General features: G+C 47.5%; 1 protein-coding gene across 2 annotated transcripts in view; it reads left to right on the top strand.

Annotated features, from left to right (window-relative positions):
- Positions 1–14,575, top strand: part of RGS6 (regulator of G protein signaling 6) — a 280,872-nt gene extending 266,297 nt beyond the window's left edge. For both annotated transcript variants that reach the window (XM_068684076.1, XM_068684074.1), the window contains one exon: positions 2,018–14,575. In XM_068684076.1, the coding sequence (XP_068540177.1) occupies positions 2,018–2,068 (51 nt within the window). In that variant the 3' untranslated portion in view covers positions 2,069–14,575. The remainder of the gene's footprint in view (positions 1–2,017) is intronic.
- Positions 14,576–18,363: the final 3,788 nt, after the last annotated feature.

Here is an 18,363-nt window from a genome sequence, read left to right as displayed (position 1 = left end):
TGACCGAATGTCGGATCAGACCCAAAATGACTTGAGAATTTTTTTGGCACATATTGCACCCAGCTATGAACTGATGTGACCACATCCAGCTTCCCGGAGCAGCCTTCTGCCTGCCCAACCTAGGTGCTAGAGCTGCACAAGCCTCGGGCAGGACCAGCACAGGTGGCCAAGCTGCAGGTCCACCCTCCGGCCACAAAATGCAGGCGCGTCTCGCTGTTGTTGTCTGAGGGGACACTGACCAGCCTCGCCTCTCACCTGACCACCACTGGTGCAGGTGCCCTTCTTTCCAGATATGCAAAAGCTCATCACGTGAGAGGGGTTTTGTTTTACATCAGTAATACCGTGGGTCAGCCCCTCAGCTGGTGTAAATCAGCAGCAGTTCTCCGAAGACAACCAAGTTACAGTGACTGCCCTCAGCAAGTGGATCCCATCAGCATCTTCACCTGAGACACGTTTTACTCCCTTGCTGTTCGTTTTAGTAACAGGAAACAGACACCAGTTCTCCTAATGAAGGGCAATTTTTTCCTGTTCTTCTTTATTTTTTATGTACTTTTTAATGTTTTTGTTTCTTTCTTTCTTGTTTATACTGAGGATGTCTTCAAGGAGAGACTCCCAAACCAAATGCCTGCATCCCAGCAACCTCCAGCCTGCAGATGCCCACAACCCCACCCATGAACATGCCTGTGGCTGGGGCCTCTGTGGCCAAAGCCGAACCTCATATTTAGCCCTTATATACTTATGGCTCCCACTTGTAGCCATAAATTTCACAACATCAACCCACACATGCTGGATCCTCTCACCACCTGCCCTACTGGGGAGCTGGTGCTGCGCTGAGAGGGGCTCCCCCTACCCTCCAGCAGGACGTGTGCTGCAGAGCTGGGCCTTGGATCCACAGGGTGGCTGACACTGGAGCCCACTGAGGGAAATATTTGCCACAGAAAGCCGTGAGCAGGAGCTGGCATGTCCCCACACCACCTGCCTCAGGGAAGATAGCAGGAGAAACCTGCCTGCCATTATCTGCAGCCCTGGCCGCAGCTCCCAAGCCCCACAGAAGGCTTGGCCACCTCCTGGGGTTGCACCAGGCCGAGCTTCCCAGGGGCACGTTCAAAAATAAGAATAACCAGGAATTTGATTTATGGTGAAGGAAAGCAGGCCTGCCTTAAATGGCGGCGGTGCTGTGTGGGCAGCTGGGCCCGGAGGGAGCCGGCCCTCGGCCTAGCAGTGCTGGGCAGGCAGGAGGGCGGTGGCGGTGGCACGCCTGTCCTTGGCGGATGGCCGTATGACAGCAATGTTTTTCACAGCAAAAACCCATCTGATCAGGCTGTGAGTGTTTGTGCAGCCAAGCAAATTGCTTGGTAAAGGGCACACATCTGAGCAGCAACTTCAGGCTTCTGCAGGGAGCTGCCGCATCCTCCCGCTGCAGCCCTGAATGAGAAATCAAAGGGGCAGGAGCAGGAGGGGTCCTTTTTTCTTGGAGTGCTAATATCTTAAATAAGGATTATTTCAGATTACTTGCTAAATTTTACATTTCCAATTTTCCTACATTTTGCACATGCTCATTTTCACTGCATAATGTTTGTCGTTGCCTGGATCTTTTCTTTCAAACAGCAATTAGCAAGACCCTGGAAGGAAATCTTGGCTACACAGAGTAACACGCAGGAGGTTGGTTAAGATCTCCCAGGTATTGCACGACTCTCTGGTACTCCCCAGATGTCTATTTCAACCAGGAATTTTTATTTTCTGAGAAAAACAGCATTTTTCAAGAGGAAAGCTGTGTAGCACCTGGTGAAGTACCTGGAGCATCTTTACATTGCTGGAGCTGCCATTGCAGAGCCATCAATGTCCCCTGCACTCCTTTCCTACTGTGTGTGAATGGAGGAGACCTGCTCTACTGCAAAAATGCAGTACCCAAAACACCCTCACTTGCTCTGGCAACCATCCCACAGCCCCATCCTGTGGCGGCAGCTTCACTCACGCTCCAGGCTTCTTCTCACTGTCTGTCTGTCCCTTCCTGCAGGGAAAGTCTCTGACCAGCAAGCGCCTGACGGGCCTGATGCAGTCCTCCTGACAGCTGTCGACGGCCGTCCCGCTGGAGCCGCAGCGTTTCGGGGAGAGCGGGGTGCTGTGGGGGAGAGCACAAGGAAAAGCAGAGAGCAACTCGCCAGGGGAGAGCCTGCTCGTCACCGTTTACATCGGCACTTTCTTACCTGTACAGCCTTGCAAGGACACTGAGCTCGGCACGGGTACTTGGGGGCCTTCTTGCTTCTGGGGGAGCACGTGCCGCTGCACACAGGAGGCAACAAGATAAGCGCACGGTGTCTTGTTATGTAAGGAAACAGACCCAACTGCAGCTTGGAGGAAGAAGAGCTGAGAGAGATCGGTGTTTTTCCTTCACCTCTTCTCTCCCTGGCACAGACACGGCTGTAATAGATGCCACCGCAATCCCATTTGCTCCCTTTCTTGTGGCCATCTGGATCCAGTAAAATATCTGCTGGAAGCTCCTTCTCCTTTCCACAAAGTATCAAATGCATTTCTCCTGCAGATTCATTGACTTTAGCGTTGTTTTTTCTTTCCTATGTCTCTCCTCATCTAAAATAACAAGAAAGAAAGGCACTACTCAAGTTCGTCACTTGCTGTCCTTCCAATGGCATGTAGCATGTCCAAAGACAATGGCCAGATCCTCAGCTGTAGGCAGAAGAGCATGAGTGGCTTTCACCACCTGAGGATCTGCCTTACGGAGTCAGACTCTGATTTTGGTGCAAATCCTCTGACATCAGCGGGATTGCTCTGCATGTACATTTAGTGCAAGTGTGATCAGAGTCTGCCTGATGCTCAGAGTCATGTTTTAGATGTATAATGCACTTATGCACAAACACACAAACACACACATGCGGTATTTAAAAGTGAGTTGTTTTATATTGTATTTGGTTTTCTATTTATTTAAGGTTTTGCATACTTATTCAATGATGGATGTTCAAGTTTTACTGCAAGTACATAGAGTTGAACCACTTAGAGATAACTCCAGCTCTAATTAGAGCCAAAATCTGTTCATGCGTATACAGGGAAAGGTAACTGCTGTGGGCAGGTGTGGTGGAGAGCAAAATTCAGTCCACAGCAAGGAGAGAACTGATGGAGACGGGCTTGGCAGAAGCAGCTTGAGACTGGGCAGGCACTGGGTGCCAGCTACACCTCCTGAGCAGCAGCACCCCCGGCCGAGCTGCCACCCTCAGGTATCTGACCCAGCTGAGGAGCACCGCTGTAAGAGCACACTCACCGCTTGAGGAAATGAGCTCCCAGCTGAGGTAGAGCCCATGAATACAACTGCAAGAGGTGACCCAATAGCTTGTGTCAAAACACTGGGATTTTGGAGGTCAGGATAAGGACAGAACTGAAGTGACTTGTTTAATGCTAAAACCCACGTTATACTAGCTGCAGATACGGAAAATGGACTGCATTCATATACAGTATATTGCCTATATACAAAATTTTCAAGACTCAGTTGACTTAGTGCCACAAAACCTCCTATATTTTACAAGCCGTTCAGATCTGAAGTGTATGTGAAAATAGACACTTGGTCTTCTTCACTCATGCCAAGCCAAGCTGGCTTTTTGTGCAGGTGGTAGAAATTGCTATATGGCTACAAGTCCGCATTCCTATCAAGGCAAAATTATCTATCTCGCTAAGTAGACAGCTGGCTACCAACAATATCCACTTCTGAGGCAAGTATTATCCTAACATTCAAGGCCTATGTATGCACAAAATCAGGCCAGCATAGTTTCTGTCAGTAAAAGGACTTTCCCTCTTTACCCATGAAATTTCTCATTTTGATACCTCAATTATTTTTCCCAGACAGCTCCTGTTAACAGTTTTACCTAAGGTCCATAGGACTCTCTACACCTGCATGACTATAAGTAGAGTACTGAGTATGATACTTGTTCTTTACACTCCCCTAATTCCCATAATCAGCCTGTTTTCTGAGGTCTTCAGGCCTAATTCATTGGCAAACAAGCGAGCTTCAGGACTGCAGAACCATCGTGGATGTGCCTGTACATTCAGGTGGTGTCCTGCCTCTGAAGGGGATGTTTGGTCCCCTCCAAATGGTCACCCAGCTGTCCTGGCAGGACCCGTTTGTTCTCTGTCAGCCCCCCAGCCACAGGTTCCCCTCTGGCAATGGCGGGGCTTTGTGCAACAGGCCCAGCTGTCCATCCAGGCACATTCATACATGCCCCCTTTTGTCATCCCGAAGAACAAAGGCTGGCTCCGCTCAGAGCTCGCTGATCATAGCGCTATCAGTGCTAAGCCCACTGCTGCCACACGTTGCTGGAGGTCTGTAGGCCAACGACTGCTCACACCCCAAGCAACTCTGGGCCAAGGCACTCCCCCAGTTCCTCTCACGGGAGGTCTGTCTTGTGAATCCCAAACCAGTTTGCAGAGCAATCCTGAGAAGGATGCACACATCAAGCATGAAACTGGTGCATAGCGAGGAGCAGTGCTGGGGAACAAAGGGTCACCTGCACACAGGCAGGGCTGAGGGCTGCCAGCCCCATTGTGCTGTGCAAGCTGCATATGGCAGTGGGATGGATGAGAGCAGGGTCCAGCCCATGCAGAGAGCAGCAGCACCAGGCTTTGACCCAGAGACGTGCCGCTGCCCTGTAAGCAAAGTACCCGGCTCCTCTCCCCTCTCTCCTTCTGCAGGACAGTCGTGTCAGCTGCCGCAGTGTTTTGCCCGCAGGGAACAGGCTGTGTTTGAACAGTTGAGAGCATGGAGGGAGCTTCTAGGACACAGAGAGCATGCATATGGGCGTACATCAGGGGGCCTGGCTGCTGAACAGCTTGCCATCTAAATGCACACTCGTGCAAGCTAATCTGCTCCGCAATGGCGAGCTGAGCGGACAGAGCTCAATATGCTCTGGAGACAGGAAAGCTCCCCTCCTTGTTTCCTGACCAAATTTCTCTAAAACAAACATCATGAGAGTAGACAAGGCGTCCTCCTGGGAGCACATATGAACTGCTCTTCACCTGTCTTTTACTTCACACATGACGATACTAACATATAATGACTTCCACATGAACTGCATCCTTGAATTATTGCTCTTTAATGACATTGCTTATTGCAAGTGATGCTTTTCTTGCACACTCACTAGTACCCCGCTGAGTGCTGCAAGCAGTAACCTGCTGCTTTATAAGCATCCCATGTCTTCCAACTACCTCATCACCCAGAAGATGAGTTAGGAAATCAGCTTTCCACCTCTATTTGTGTTCTAAATGGCATTGTTTCAAGGAAAGGCAGAACTGGAAAGCTTTTACAATCTTCACGCTGTGAAAGCTAGCCACCAGGCGTCCCATGCTTGCAGGGCTATGGCTGTGAAATATGGCTGTACACTGCTATTTGGATAATGGAGTATCCAAAGCATTCATAGCTACTGTGGTGGATCAGCACCGGGACGAGCACGAGGAAGGTTCGACAAGTCAGTGCAGCGCCAGGCTAAGGCAAATGGATTAATATACTCTCAGTATAACTCAGTGCTAGGATCCCATAGAGTACTGTAATAAAATGGTAGCAGGGCAGCCATAAAAAGTCACAGTAAGCTGACATAATACCAGGATAAATGTAGCAATAAGGTAACACAGGCCACTGCAGTGAAGTAGCATTTTGATAATGCAGCAATAAGACAACAGGGCGCTGCAGTAAATTAGTTTGGGGAATAAGGCTGTAGTATCAGCGTGTGTGGACAAACTGTGGTACATCTGTACCAGGTACTGCAGCAATAAAGATAACACGAGGTCTTCTAGTAATAAGTTACTACAGTAACAGCAACATGATGCACTGTACAGCTCTATCAGGATGCTTCCATGCTGCAGTCAAATCCTACAAGACATGGTAGAAAGACAATGAAGGCAAAATGTGCCCCATTTTGGACCACAAATAATGGGTCTGTTTTCTGCAGAGTAACCAAAATCCTGGAACAATCTTGGCAATACTGATCCTATCAGTCCCTGCTTTCAAGGAAGCTGAGGCAAGAAAGTTCCCCCATCCAGTCTATTATTTTGGTCTGAAAATACAAAATCAACTCGTTGTCTCTTTGGCCAAATTGTCACAGGCAGTGGCAAAGTTCTTTGGTTGGTCCTTACTCAGGTGACACCCCAGCGATTTCAGTGGTCCTTTGCCTTGGGAAGGATTTGGCTCTGTCATCTTCTGGCATGGGTGGTGCTTTCAGCCTACAACTCTTTCTGTTTTGGGGCGGGGGAAGGAGAACCCAGGTACAGGACATCCAACTGTACTGGCCTGTTTCCTGAAATGCACAAATAAATTGAGCATCCTGGAAAAGTCAAAGCAATGAGGCCCAAATCTGTTCTGTCTGTCATGCACACACACGTACATGAATAATCCTGCTGGGATCAGTGTGAGTCCCGTATGCACCCGTGGGACCTGTTCTCAGTGTGTCTCCAGCTGGGTGACTGAGGCAGGTTTTATTTCTTATTGCCTTTCCTGCTTTTTTTTTTTTTTTTTTTTTTTTTTTTTAAAAAAAAAAAAAGCATCATCTCTATGTGAAATGTCATTAGAAAAAATCAGTCTAATCAGTCTGCCATAAGACAACATGTAGCACAGTGGGCAAAGAGCAGGTGTGTCCATGTGCTGTCTTTGTACCCTTCAGAAAAGGGTAAAGCGTGCTGGAAAGAAAAAAAAAAAAAAAAAGCAGAAGCCACTGCTATGCTCAATAATAATCAGGCATAAGGTTTGAGCCAAAGCATCTATGTCAAACTGTGAAGCCTGACTGGAGTGTGTGTGCTAGATAACAAGCTGGTCTCCTGGGGAGGGGATGTAAATAGGGCACCACTGCAAATTATGAATAGTGGGAGCAGCTCACAGCTGGCTCTGGCTCCTTCAGCCGGTCCCAACAGATATGGGTTTTGTGGCACGTCTTTCCAACCCCTCACACAACAGCTTTGCTGTCCCTTGATATGGCTTCCTCTGTCTAGAGCTGACGGAGCTCAGTTCAGATTTTGAGCAGTGCTCTGATACGCCTTGGCTTGGCTTTTTCCTCCAACTCCTTGGCTTGCTCTTATTGTGGTTTAATGATTAAGTAGGATTATTAAAGTAGAGCTCACAGTGGGGTAAGATAGGCTGGGTTATCATGATTTCATAGCTTAAGCTGTGAGCAATTTTGCAGCTTCTCAGCACTGTTTATAACCTGAGATGGAGAACAAGTGAGGCAGCTGCACAGCAGAACAGCGAGCTGTCGAACAATACACTATCTTCATGCCCATATGTACTTTGAACTTACTGGTGAGGAGAAATGCTTTGTAGTGAGAAAAGTAATCTCACGGCAGGAGAGAGTCAGACCTGATCAACTTTTTCATGTGATACAGATTTTGCTTTGCCAGCCCCTAACATCTGCAAAGCTCACCACTAAGAGCCAGCAACCTTCTAATCCTGCTGCTGAGCATTTGAAAACAAGCTTTTGAAAAGGCTGCCTTAGACAGCAATGCTATTACTCACAGCCTTTTAACGTGAATTTATGGCTATTGCCACAAGTGTCAGTGTGGCTGCCCTCTCGCATTTGCAGTAGGAAGCTGTGGATTCACCCTGCACGGAGGGAGGAAGCTGGTGGGCAGAATTTAGGGAGCAGCTTGCAGGCTCGGGGCTCAAATGTGTTGCAGGCAAAGGAGTCTAATGCTGTTGGAGAAGGTCGGATGTGACCAAGCCATCCACACAAGGCTGACAGCGATGTCATTGGATTTACCAGTGCATCCTGACTGGAGGCCTACAAAGGTACCCTGGAACTCCTTGTGTGGCAGAAAACAACTCCCCATGGGCAACTGCATTGACCCCTGACTATTGCTGCCTATCAGAGACATGACACTGAGCTTCCATCTCTTGTCTTTGGGGATTTAAACCATGCTGTCCTTTCCCTGAACTGTGGGAGGCAGAGACCTGGCCTGCTCCTTCCACGGCTGCACTAGGAAATCCTTGGCTGGGCTGGGACGTCAGGAGTGATCGGTCCCTTTTGGACCCTTGTCAAGACGTCTCACGTCCATCTGCATGCAGGTTGTTCCTGCGTGCCGCATAGCTTCACAGCCCCGTGCTGCTGGGGCCTGATTCTTGTCATACGCAGTGTCAGCCTGATGCCACGTGGGTTAAGGCACACCAGATAAAAACATTCAAATGATGCTTTACATGGCACAGCACTTCCCCTAAAAGCATTTGGGATTCAGAAATGCCCGACTGTGAGGTCATTTGGGGCCAAACACAGAGAAACGAGGCACTGCGGGACATTTCTCTACAAGGAAAGCACTCTGAAGGGCTCCTGACCCACGTGCTGTGTGCGACTGAGGGCCTGGACACTGGGTTCAGGCCACGGGGACTTGCCCAGCACAGCAGGCTCGCTGGTGTCAGGACCCGGGGGGTGTCCCATGGGGTGGTGGGGACGGGGCCTGCTGCAGGAGGAGCACGAGGGTGCTGGAAGGGGCGCTCCCAGGGGGCAGACAGGTTCTGTGGGTCCCTGCTATGGGCAAAATAGCCCAGGCTGGGGAGGTGGGAAAACGCATCCCCTTGCATGACCTCCCAGCACAGTGGGGACGTGTCACTGCCACTGAGTATTTTTGGCCTTGCGCAGGCATGGCAGCCGCTCAGGATTTAGACTTTGGACACTTCTGGGCAGGGCGGGCAGCCAGCTGGCCGGTGCTGGGCCGCAGCTGCGCCCGCGGCGGGGAGCGAGCAGGAGCCTGCGGTGCTGCCGCCGGGCTGCTCAGGGCACCGTCAGGCTGTTTAACCCTTCCTCAGGCACCCCCCAGCACCTGTGGTGATTGCTTCAGCTCCTGTGGCTCCCAGCTGCCTTTTTGCCTCGTCACTCCTGTTTTCTCTGGCCCTCTCTTAGGCTCATCTGTGCGGCTCCTAAAGGGGCTGCCAGATTGAGCTTTCCCCGCTGGAGCCGGCTGAGCTCTGTACCTGCTCTGCAATTAAAGAAACAGACAGAGGGTGATGCATACGTGGGCTTGGACTCACCCCTTCTTTGTCCCAGTTTCAGAGCCACAGGGCAGCCTGGCCTGTCAGCAGGACGGGCTTGTCCTGAGCAAGGGCAGTGGGAACACCTCGGGAAAGGCTGCTGGCTGTGTCCAGGACTGCCCTTCTGCCACCTCCGGGACATTTCTGCAGCTGCACATTTGTCTGTGCAGCCAGCAGCAGTCGATGGCTGATACCAGATGTTAGATCCTCCATGCTGGGGCACAGACATATTTTGGGCATGTGCTGGCGAATTCAAGCTAACTAGAGCTTTCTGCAGCCTAGAGAAAGCTTGCTTTGCCCATGCCAAAAAGGCCCCTCAGCCAGCCCTGCTCATACATACGTACACAGGCACAGATAACACAGGGAGGAAAAACAAAACAAAACAAACAAACAAAAAACCCTCTTTGTTCAGCATGACAGATCATCTGCTGTGGGCCACCTGCAAATTGCAGGTCCTTTCCTGGTGCCAAACTCCTGAGCTTCTGCAGGGCTCTTCCCTGAGTTACCCGGCCCCAAATTATCTGTCCTCCCATGTCGACCCACCACTGCACACCAAGCCATTCTGCTGTGATGCTGAAGTTCCCCACTGCGCCTTGCCTCTCACCCTGCAACACAGTGCTCACGGCCAACACCACGCAGGGCTTAGCAGCTCTCTGCAGTCCTTTACTTGAGAGAGCAGCCCACGGGGAGCTTCCTGGGGAGCAGCCCAGCAAACCACAGGCTTCTGACCATGGACGTGACCGGACAAGTAGCACCAGAGCTACCTGCACCAAATTGAACATGACGTTGGTTACATGGGCTTTCTCTCTTACCCTCGGTGTTATGAACACAGCAGTAATTTTGCATTGCTGTAGCAGTGATGTGGGAGTGACCTTTTGATTCATCTGCCAGCAATTTGAGGTCTCCTTGGGTCACAGAAATGATGTGCCCTGGCTGCAGGTTAAGGGAGCCGGACCAGCATCCTCCTGCTGGCTCCCTGCTGCCCAGCTTACCCTTCCCTCCCCGACTTTCTCTTCTGACCAAGCCATCGGTTCCCAGAAAACAGCCGTGTTACTATATTAAGTTGATCCTGCCCTTGCTGTTTCTTTGTTTCTGGGGAGTCTTAAGCAAATCAAGTGGCAGAGCATATGCAGAGCACCACAGGCTCCGTGTCAGATGACAGGACAGTCCAAAAGGGAAGAGAGGGCAAGAGAGAAAGCTCTGTGTTTGCATTCATCTCTGACATGATGGATTTCCCCTTCCTGGAAGAAGCCTTGGCATAAATAAAACCAGTAAAGGCTTTTGTGTAAGAACTCCCTTCACTACCAATAGTCATGGAGTCATAGATAATAAAAGACCTGGCAGCTAATCTTGCATTGCTCTGTGTAATCAGCAGGATTTTCTCTACTGAATATTCACCGAGGTTGCTTTATGTACCATGCCTCTGAAATCTCCAGGGATGGGACCTCAAAAGATGCCCTCAAGAACACATTTTTCCATACTTGAAACATTCTTACTGCAAGGATAAAACCCAAACCTCTGATCTAAAACATAAAAAGCCATCTCTGAGTGAGTTTAAAAACAGTGAGAGCCATCTGTAGGCCACAAATAGCAAAGGTGTTCAGCACTGTGGATTTTTTCCCTGAGTAGTTCCCGTAATGTATTTTTTTGCACTGTCTTGAGCCTATTGTTCCTTGCACCACCATCCACTCCCACCCTGCATCATGACACAGAGCAGATGTTTGTGCACTGTCAGTGTAGGTACTTGTGGGCTATTGTCTTTTCCCCACCTCAGACTATAAATCTGAGTAAAGCTGTTTTCATATGCCAGTTTCTCAAAGATTGCTATCAACTTTGCTGCCCTTCTCTTTGTTGAAAAGATCAGTCAAGAAAAACATAACAAAGTGGGACAGAAGGGCTGTGCTAGTCCATACGGCACAATTACCCCATCATTTCTGCAAGCGAGGTAGCACCCTAGCATTGTGCATCCATGTGTCACACATGTTGTGGTGTAACACATTTTGCTACATCTATGGATTGCCATCTTTGACCACCTTGCCTACCTCCATCCTACACTGCCATCTGTTCTGTGGCTTACCTCCCCCAGTCCACACTCCTCAGTACCTATGGAGGGCTGCCAGGAAAATGGTTCCTCCTTTTCTTGCCAAATTTGGAATTTCAGTTGCAAATTTACCCTAGCAAGAGTGCCAAGGGAAGGCAGAGTCAATGCCAAACCCATTCCAGCTTTCCTGTTGGGCACGTTTTCAATGCTGTCGCAGGAGATGAAAAGGGGAGCAGAGTCCTGTCTGAAAGGGGCCATGTCCAGCACCACGAGAGGAATCAGCAGTTGTGCCCAGACCAGGAAGAGCAGATTTTCAAAGGCCTCCAAGCTGTAATATCTGTAGGCTCAGAAAAATAATTCTGTGTGACATGCATGACACCTTCAATACACTGTACACTTGTCCTCATGGAAACTAATGTACCTGGCTGCACTGAGTGAAGGTCTTTTTGAAATAGTCCCAAACAAATGTGCTAAAGCTACGTAAATTACTCCTGGAATTGTTTTTCCACAGGACTGGCTTGCATAATGTACTCAGGGCTTCTTTGTTTGCATGTGATACAGCCATCCTGCAGTCATGTCAGAGAAAGCTTTATACAACGCCGTATTGCCATGCTTGGTCAACACATGCATATGCACATGCAGATATTTCCAAAGTCACTTCTATGGGCAAGTTTCTTGTAAAATAAGGCAAATATGTCAGGCATTTTTTCCTGTAGTACCCCCTGCAGGTGCTTTTACCCAGGTGCTCCACTCAGTGCTGTGCTAGCACAACTGCCAGGCATGAGACATTGCTGTCACCTGCTCCTGATGACCCACCCCAGCTGAGCATTTGGGTGGGAAGGCACTGGAAATGATCCACCTGGTCCCGTTGAAAACCCCAGGAGCACCTGGGCAGCAGGGTCTCCACTGACAAGGTGTACTGCAGAGGGAGCAGAACAGCATCACACCCTTACAGTACCATCATCCATACCAGGCTTTTTACCACCACAAAACTCCGAGGCTTGGCAATGCAGGCAGAGCATGCAGTGGTGAGGTTACCACCACTGAAGGCAACTTCCCCTGCCCCAGCCATGTCTGGAGGTCATGCATGGGGTGTCTCACCTCACACCTGGGCTGCTGCGAGGTTTTACAGGAGGCTTCAAAGCCTTGTGCTGGCAGAGGGGCAAAGTCACTCCAACAGGAAGCGTTTCTAGCCCCCGCCTTGGCTAACCTGTGAATGTAGAAGTGAATTAACTGTGACTGGCCATTTTCAACATCACATGCCAAAAAAGTGTCAAGGCCTGTGATACCAGGCAGAAATAGTGCCCAGTGTTAGAGATGGAAAATTAATTTCTATTAGCCCATAAGTCTGTTGCTCCTGGGCAAAGATGTCTTTGACAAATTCCATCTCTTCTTGTGTTAACAAGTTGCCTGCAAGTAGATTGCAGTATCTCCAAGATTTATTCGCTATTTGAGGATACTTGCCAAATATTTACTTGCCAGAGAGTTTATTCCTGGAGGAATTCTTGATCTGCAGCTCATTTGCGAAGCAGTTACTACTGGCATTGGATAGTTGAAACTCAAGGAGCTTTGTTTAGCTTTGCTTGGACATGCAGGTCACCTGGTATGGTGTCTGCCACCCAAAAACATGGATACAAGTGTTACAGTGGGGTATGTTCAGACTTTCCCTATGATTTGTTTTAATTTGACTGTTTCTATAAACATTTCTCTAAGTCAAATTCTAACTAACTCAGAATATTCCTGGAAAGAAAAGAGGTGTGAACACAGCCAAAACTAAATCATTGGGTTTTTGTTTGCTGAAAAAACCTGTGGTGTCATTCGCCATGCCTTAGACACAGGGTAGGTGCTTGCAGTATTTATGGAGCTAAAACTTCCATGGCAGTTGCTGGAGTTTCCTTGTTTGGGCAAAACCAGCAGGCCTGTATTCTAGCTTTGCCACCCAGCTGGTTTTTCATTCAGACAGATAATAATTGTATCTTAAGGCTACTAGAAGTAAGCAATCTGTAATTAAAAAGCTGTTGTTTTTAATGTACATAGAAAAAAAAAATACTACTCACTTTAAAGGTGTACAATAAATTAACTGCATTTTCTTGCCACTGGCTAGTATTTTATTTCTTCAGTTCTTAGGAGGCAAAGAGCTGTGGTCCCTGAACTTCATGGGAAATGTCATTGATTATTTTTGAAAAAAGACAGCTCCTTTGGTTTAAAAAAAAAAAGAAAAAAAGAAGAAGAAGAAAAAAAAAAAAGGTAACCTTCCAGTGACTTCAGTCATTTCTTTTGTCTTACTTCTTCCATCCATCCATCCCTTCTCTACTTCTCAATTCAGGACAAGCACTCTGGGAGAAAAAGAATCTATTCTCAAATATCTTGATCAAAAGCCTTTTTCCTTAAGTTTCTTTGGAGTTATTACCTCTGTGTTTATGTCTTAAACCATGTGTGTGTCAGGCTCAGAGTCAGTCTGAAGCTATGTGCAAGCACCGTTCATGTTTTACCAGAGCAGACAGAACAAAACGACTTTTGGTGTGCAGTAAATGTCTACTCCCATTTGTTACACCATTCATTAAAGGGCTGTAAGATACAGTTTTAATTAAGGTTGTGCTGAAGCAGCACTCGAGGTCTTGATGTTGCAATGAAGTTAAGCTTCAAGTACGAGGCTGAGACTCAGGGCCCTTCCGTGCCACATCTGCAGGCTGACCTAGACCTGCCTGGCTGCAGAAGGACATGGCAAAACCAATACAGACCCACAGTCCCACTCCACTTAGCTGTGCCACTCCTGCTTTTTAGTGTGTTTGTAATTAGGTAGAACCAAAATGGCTAATTCTCCTCTTAATGCTAGAAAGGCATCACCCAAACTCCACGTGACTAGCCCCTTCCTGGAGATGCTGCTGCTCCCCAGGGCTCCTGGCTCTCTGTCAGCTTCATTAGAGAGGCAGTAGCCAGGCATCCTTGTCCTTGGGTTCACTGCTCACAAGCACATAGAAGTATGGGAAAAATCTTTCTTTTTGAGCATCCCTCTTAGAAGTTGTATATTTAATATTATTTAACATTTATTATTAAACTTCTATATTTCAAGAATTTCATTGTTAAACCTAGTACGGTCTTCCCTGTCTGTGTTTTACCAGTGTATGCAAAGAATTTCACTCCCTGCAGCCTGTTTTCACCTGGGCAGAGTCTCATGGTTAGCGAGAGCTGATCCCAAGGATGCTGTCTGGGTCCCACACCGCCTGAACTACCAGTCACCCGGCACAGACTGCCCCTGCCACACTCTCTCCCCAGCAGAAGCACTACAAACAAAATGCTGCTTAATATTTTTAAGGTTGTCTCCTTAGGCTAGGCAATGTGTTTGTTCACGTAGCAGGACCACAGTGCTCTACATCTTCCTGACTGGAGCCTGAGGAACACTGATTTAGGGAGCTCCTTTCAATAACCAACACAGGTTTCCAAAAAGGTGCAGAGATCAATCAAAACCTAAAGAAAAGTCCTGTCAGTGGCACTGCTTATGCAAGAAAAAAAAAATAATGAATGAATGAATAATACTGATGATGATGATGATAATAATAGTAATAACAATAATTTAAAAATAATAATAATAATTTGTGGCAAATCTCACCACCTTTTCAGCCCCCCTCCAAATCACAAATGCAAGCTGGCAAACCATGTGAGAGGCTGTGCAGGGAAAAAAAAAAAAAAAAAAGAAGCATTCAGGTGGTGGGCCAGATGGTGCCAATTTGGAGGGAGACATGCAAGTGTGTAATGGAGTCCAGCGCGCCCCGAGGCATGAAGGGCAGCCCACTGCCCCCATCACTGCCTGCCCAGCTTTCTGTCTCCTACGCAGGCATTTTCCTTACCAGCATCTTTGTCCAGCTGCAGCTGCAAGAGAGCTGGTAGGTGAAGGTCAGCATTCACATTTCTGTCTCCTCACAGGAGTCAGACAGGGCATCAGCTTGATTCCAAATGCTGCATCCTTTTGTTCCCTCCTCTCTCTTGAAACACACTGCTGCTGTGTCTCACCTAAACTGTGGTGTGGGTCTTCTTCTGAACGGACCAGTGAGGAGCAAAGCATAGAAGGCATCTTTGGAGATCACATCAGGGTGGTTCGTAGCCTTCCCCTTCCAAGCAGAAATCCAGTTAAATGAGAAGTCAGTATGGTACCAAAACAAGAACCACCATTTCTGCAGAAACCTTTGTACTTCATTTTGGGGCAAATTTCCAGCAAAATCACCCAGGAAAACTGGAGGACCGTCTTCAGTGTATGTGCCCACCTCACCAGGTTTCTGCTTATCTACTCTTGCAAATGTACCACGTGTAAATCAGAGTGACAAAATGCAGATGCTGTCATTTCGTTTTTGTAAGAAAAAAGGTAAGAATCCGCTCACTATTTTTTCTAGTTTTATGCTTGCTACTAATTTGAAAATTTTGAGTAACTTTTTTATTGTGTAAAATAATAAATATGAACTCTTTCTACACTCCATGTTTTTCCAGCACCAAGCCTTGCAGTCCTCAGCAGATTCCCTGTACCTTTTACTGCAGCATCACAAATCTATCAAATGCCAATGGGACGACTCCAGGGACACAGCAAAGACCTCATATTTTCACTGGGAATCTTTTAGGTGCTGTCATTGCTCCCAAGAACTACATAGCAAATGATATTTTTCACTTGAGGGTAGGAGTTTCATGGTTCAAATATTCTTTTGTTGCAAAATTCAATGAAAAAAAAAAAAAAAGCCTAGTAATTCTGTTAAGTTAGTAAAAAAAATGGCTTTCATTTTGATCCAACGGTTGGATCAAAGAAGAAACTATTTCATTTTACTTTTTTTTTTTATTATATAATACAATTTTATATTAAATTATCGTAATTAAGAGAAAACCATTTAAAATATGACATTTAAGATTATCAAAAGTGATCGTTTCAAGTTGAAATATTTTTAAATCAGGTTTTTCATTTGGTTTAAAAGAGTTTGTTATTAATTGTATTGCCGTTTCTCTGTGGAAAATTTCAGTTTTTGAATTATCTTCCAATGGGAAAAAAATAAATCCACTTCCACAGGAAAATGTCCAATTATCTTATTTGTTAACTGAAAATTGTATCTTTATTTATTCTATTGGCAAAGACCTGTACTGCTTTGCAACTTACAATCAGGCATTTCTATAAAAGCTGTTACCTCTTTGCATGTGTATAGATTATCTGTAGTAACAGTTTCTTGGAATGAGGGGAAAAAGCAGAAATATTACCCCCCAAAATGCAATAGGTTATTGATAAACTAAATAAAAACATCGGTTAGTTTCACTATAATATTGGTGCTGTCCTTCCTGAGAGAAAAAAATAATAATAATGATGTTGTGAAGCTGGTGTTGACTACAGTTCCAGAATGTATTATTAATTAAGCCCCATTTTATGTGGTTAGGCAAAGGGGAGTGTTGGTAAGTAAGATATGTAAAAGTTCTTTTTGACCTTTGCTTCTCAGCTGCATCCCTAGCATAGCCCAGCCGACTGCCATGTACGGGACACTGCAAGCTGGAAAACCACAGCGAGTGCAGTGCTGGGACACCGATGCTCAGGGACTCAGCCTCCCAACAGCTCTGATCACTACCAAATAACTTTCCTCTATGGGCAGAAGGTCATTTCTGGTCTGAGGCACACTTCTTGTGCTTCCTTCCATGGTCCATCGTGTCTGAGCAGTTAACTCAGGGTCTAGGAGGAAAAGGCATTTGGGAACATTTGGGCTTTTTTAAAGGCATTCAAGAACATTTGTTTTGTTTTTTTTTTAAGTGCCATTCTTCCTTCACCCACCCATCTCTGTTGGATCAGGAGAGATCTCCCACTAGGCTGGACAAAGCCCTACCCTCCACCGCAGCTCAGCCAGGGAAGAAATGGCTCATCGTCAGGTTAGGAAGCATTCATTTAACTGAGGTGTTGGTGAGTCTCAGCAAGTTCCTGACAAGAAAAATCACTTGTTCCTCTTCCACCACGGCTCACTCAATCCCTCCTCTCTGCTGAGCCCGGCTAACTCACTTCACAGTCACTCATGACTGAGCAATGATATGGAAAAATGTTGTATGTAATGGAAACCGTGACCTGTCAGCTCATGTGGGCTGGTGCCAAGGGGGCTTCTAATTATAGCCCGACATGTAAATACTCCTGGAAGATGATTGTACTTATTTGGACTACTGCAATATTAATTAAATACTTTGATTATTTTTGAAACATACTTTGGGAAGGAGGGGGAGAGGTTGTCAAGGGAATTAACCCTTTCACTGCTGAGAATAAGGTTGTTTTTCCTGGAAACTGCAGCAGAGGCTTAAATACGAAATTTCCCCCCTCGTTTTGTTTCTCCTCCTGTCTTTGGCATACTCCTGTAAAGCTTCCCATCATCAGCTGCTTGCCCTTGGTGCCCCCTGGCTCTGTGCTGGTGCCAAGTGCCCAGGATCCCCTCACCTGCCTCCTCGAGCAGGCAGAGGCCCGAAGGGGAGGGATGAGGGTTCCTGGCAGGGCACCAGGTGGATCTTGTCTGAGGCCAGAGTCCGCGGCTGCCTGACCTTCTGTGCTTGTGGTATTCCCAGTGGTGCCCATTTCTGGAAAGCCCAGAAACAAGACCCAGCTTCCAGCTCTTACCCTGGGTTTCCCAGCAGCTTCCAAGTACCGACACGGTGTGACGTGCATGAGAGGCACAGACCAAGAACAGGAGCTGCAGAGAAACCGAGGGAAATGCTTTTGGCTTTTCTGTTCATGCAAGAAACAAAGATGAACTCTGCTGCAGGCTCTCCAGGCCTGATGAATGTTTCACAGAGGTGCTGGGCTTGTCGGGAGCCTGGGGCTGCCCTACAAGTGAGGCAGCTCAGGCGGAGGCAGGTTGCGAAAGGCACTGGGCCAAGGTGTTGCTGGGCAAAGCAGGCTTCCCAGCCTGGAGCTAGCTTCCCCGCAAGCCTCAGGCCACATTTCAGATGAGCTTCTTGTTACCTCTTGAACAAATCTACAGGAGGTGCTCAGCTATGGAGTCCAGCAACAACTCTTTTGGGGACAGTTTTCCAGCAAAGTAGGTCCTTCATTTCAAGGGAGCCAAAGCTTTGTGTAGATGGAATCCTTTATGACAGTATATGGCCTTAGGACAGTCACATGTGTACGTCATTTCAGCACAAGCTAAACCTGCTGTTCTCGTGCCTTGCCTTGTAGCCATCGCGTGCCTCAGTTTCTCTCTCCACAGAGTGCCTGGGCACCTCCTCACTCCATGGAGCGCCTTGCACACAAGCAGCACCAGAAGAGCAGGCGGCATGGGAGGCCAACTCTTGCACTTCCAGGGATTTTGTGCCCTGTGGA

This window comes from Anas acuta, chromosome 5 (genome assembly GCF_963932015.1).
Source record: "Anas acuta chromosome 5, bAnaAcu1.1, whole genome shotgun sequence".
In the NCBI taxonomy this organism is placed as follows: domain Eukaryota; kingdom Metazoa; phylum Chordata; class Aves; order Anseriformes; family Anatidae; genus Anas; species Anas acuta.
The sequence above is the reverse complement of the archived record's forward strand: the minus strand, read 5'-3'. Positions and strand labels throughout refer to the sequence as shown.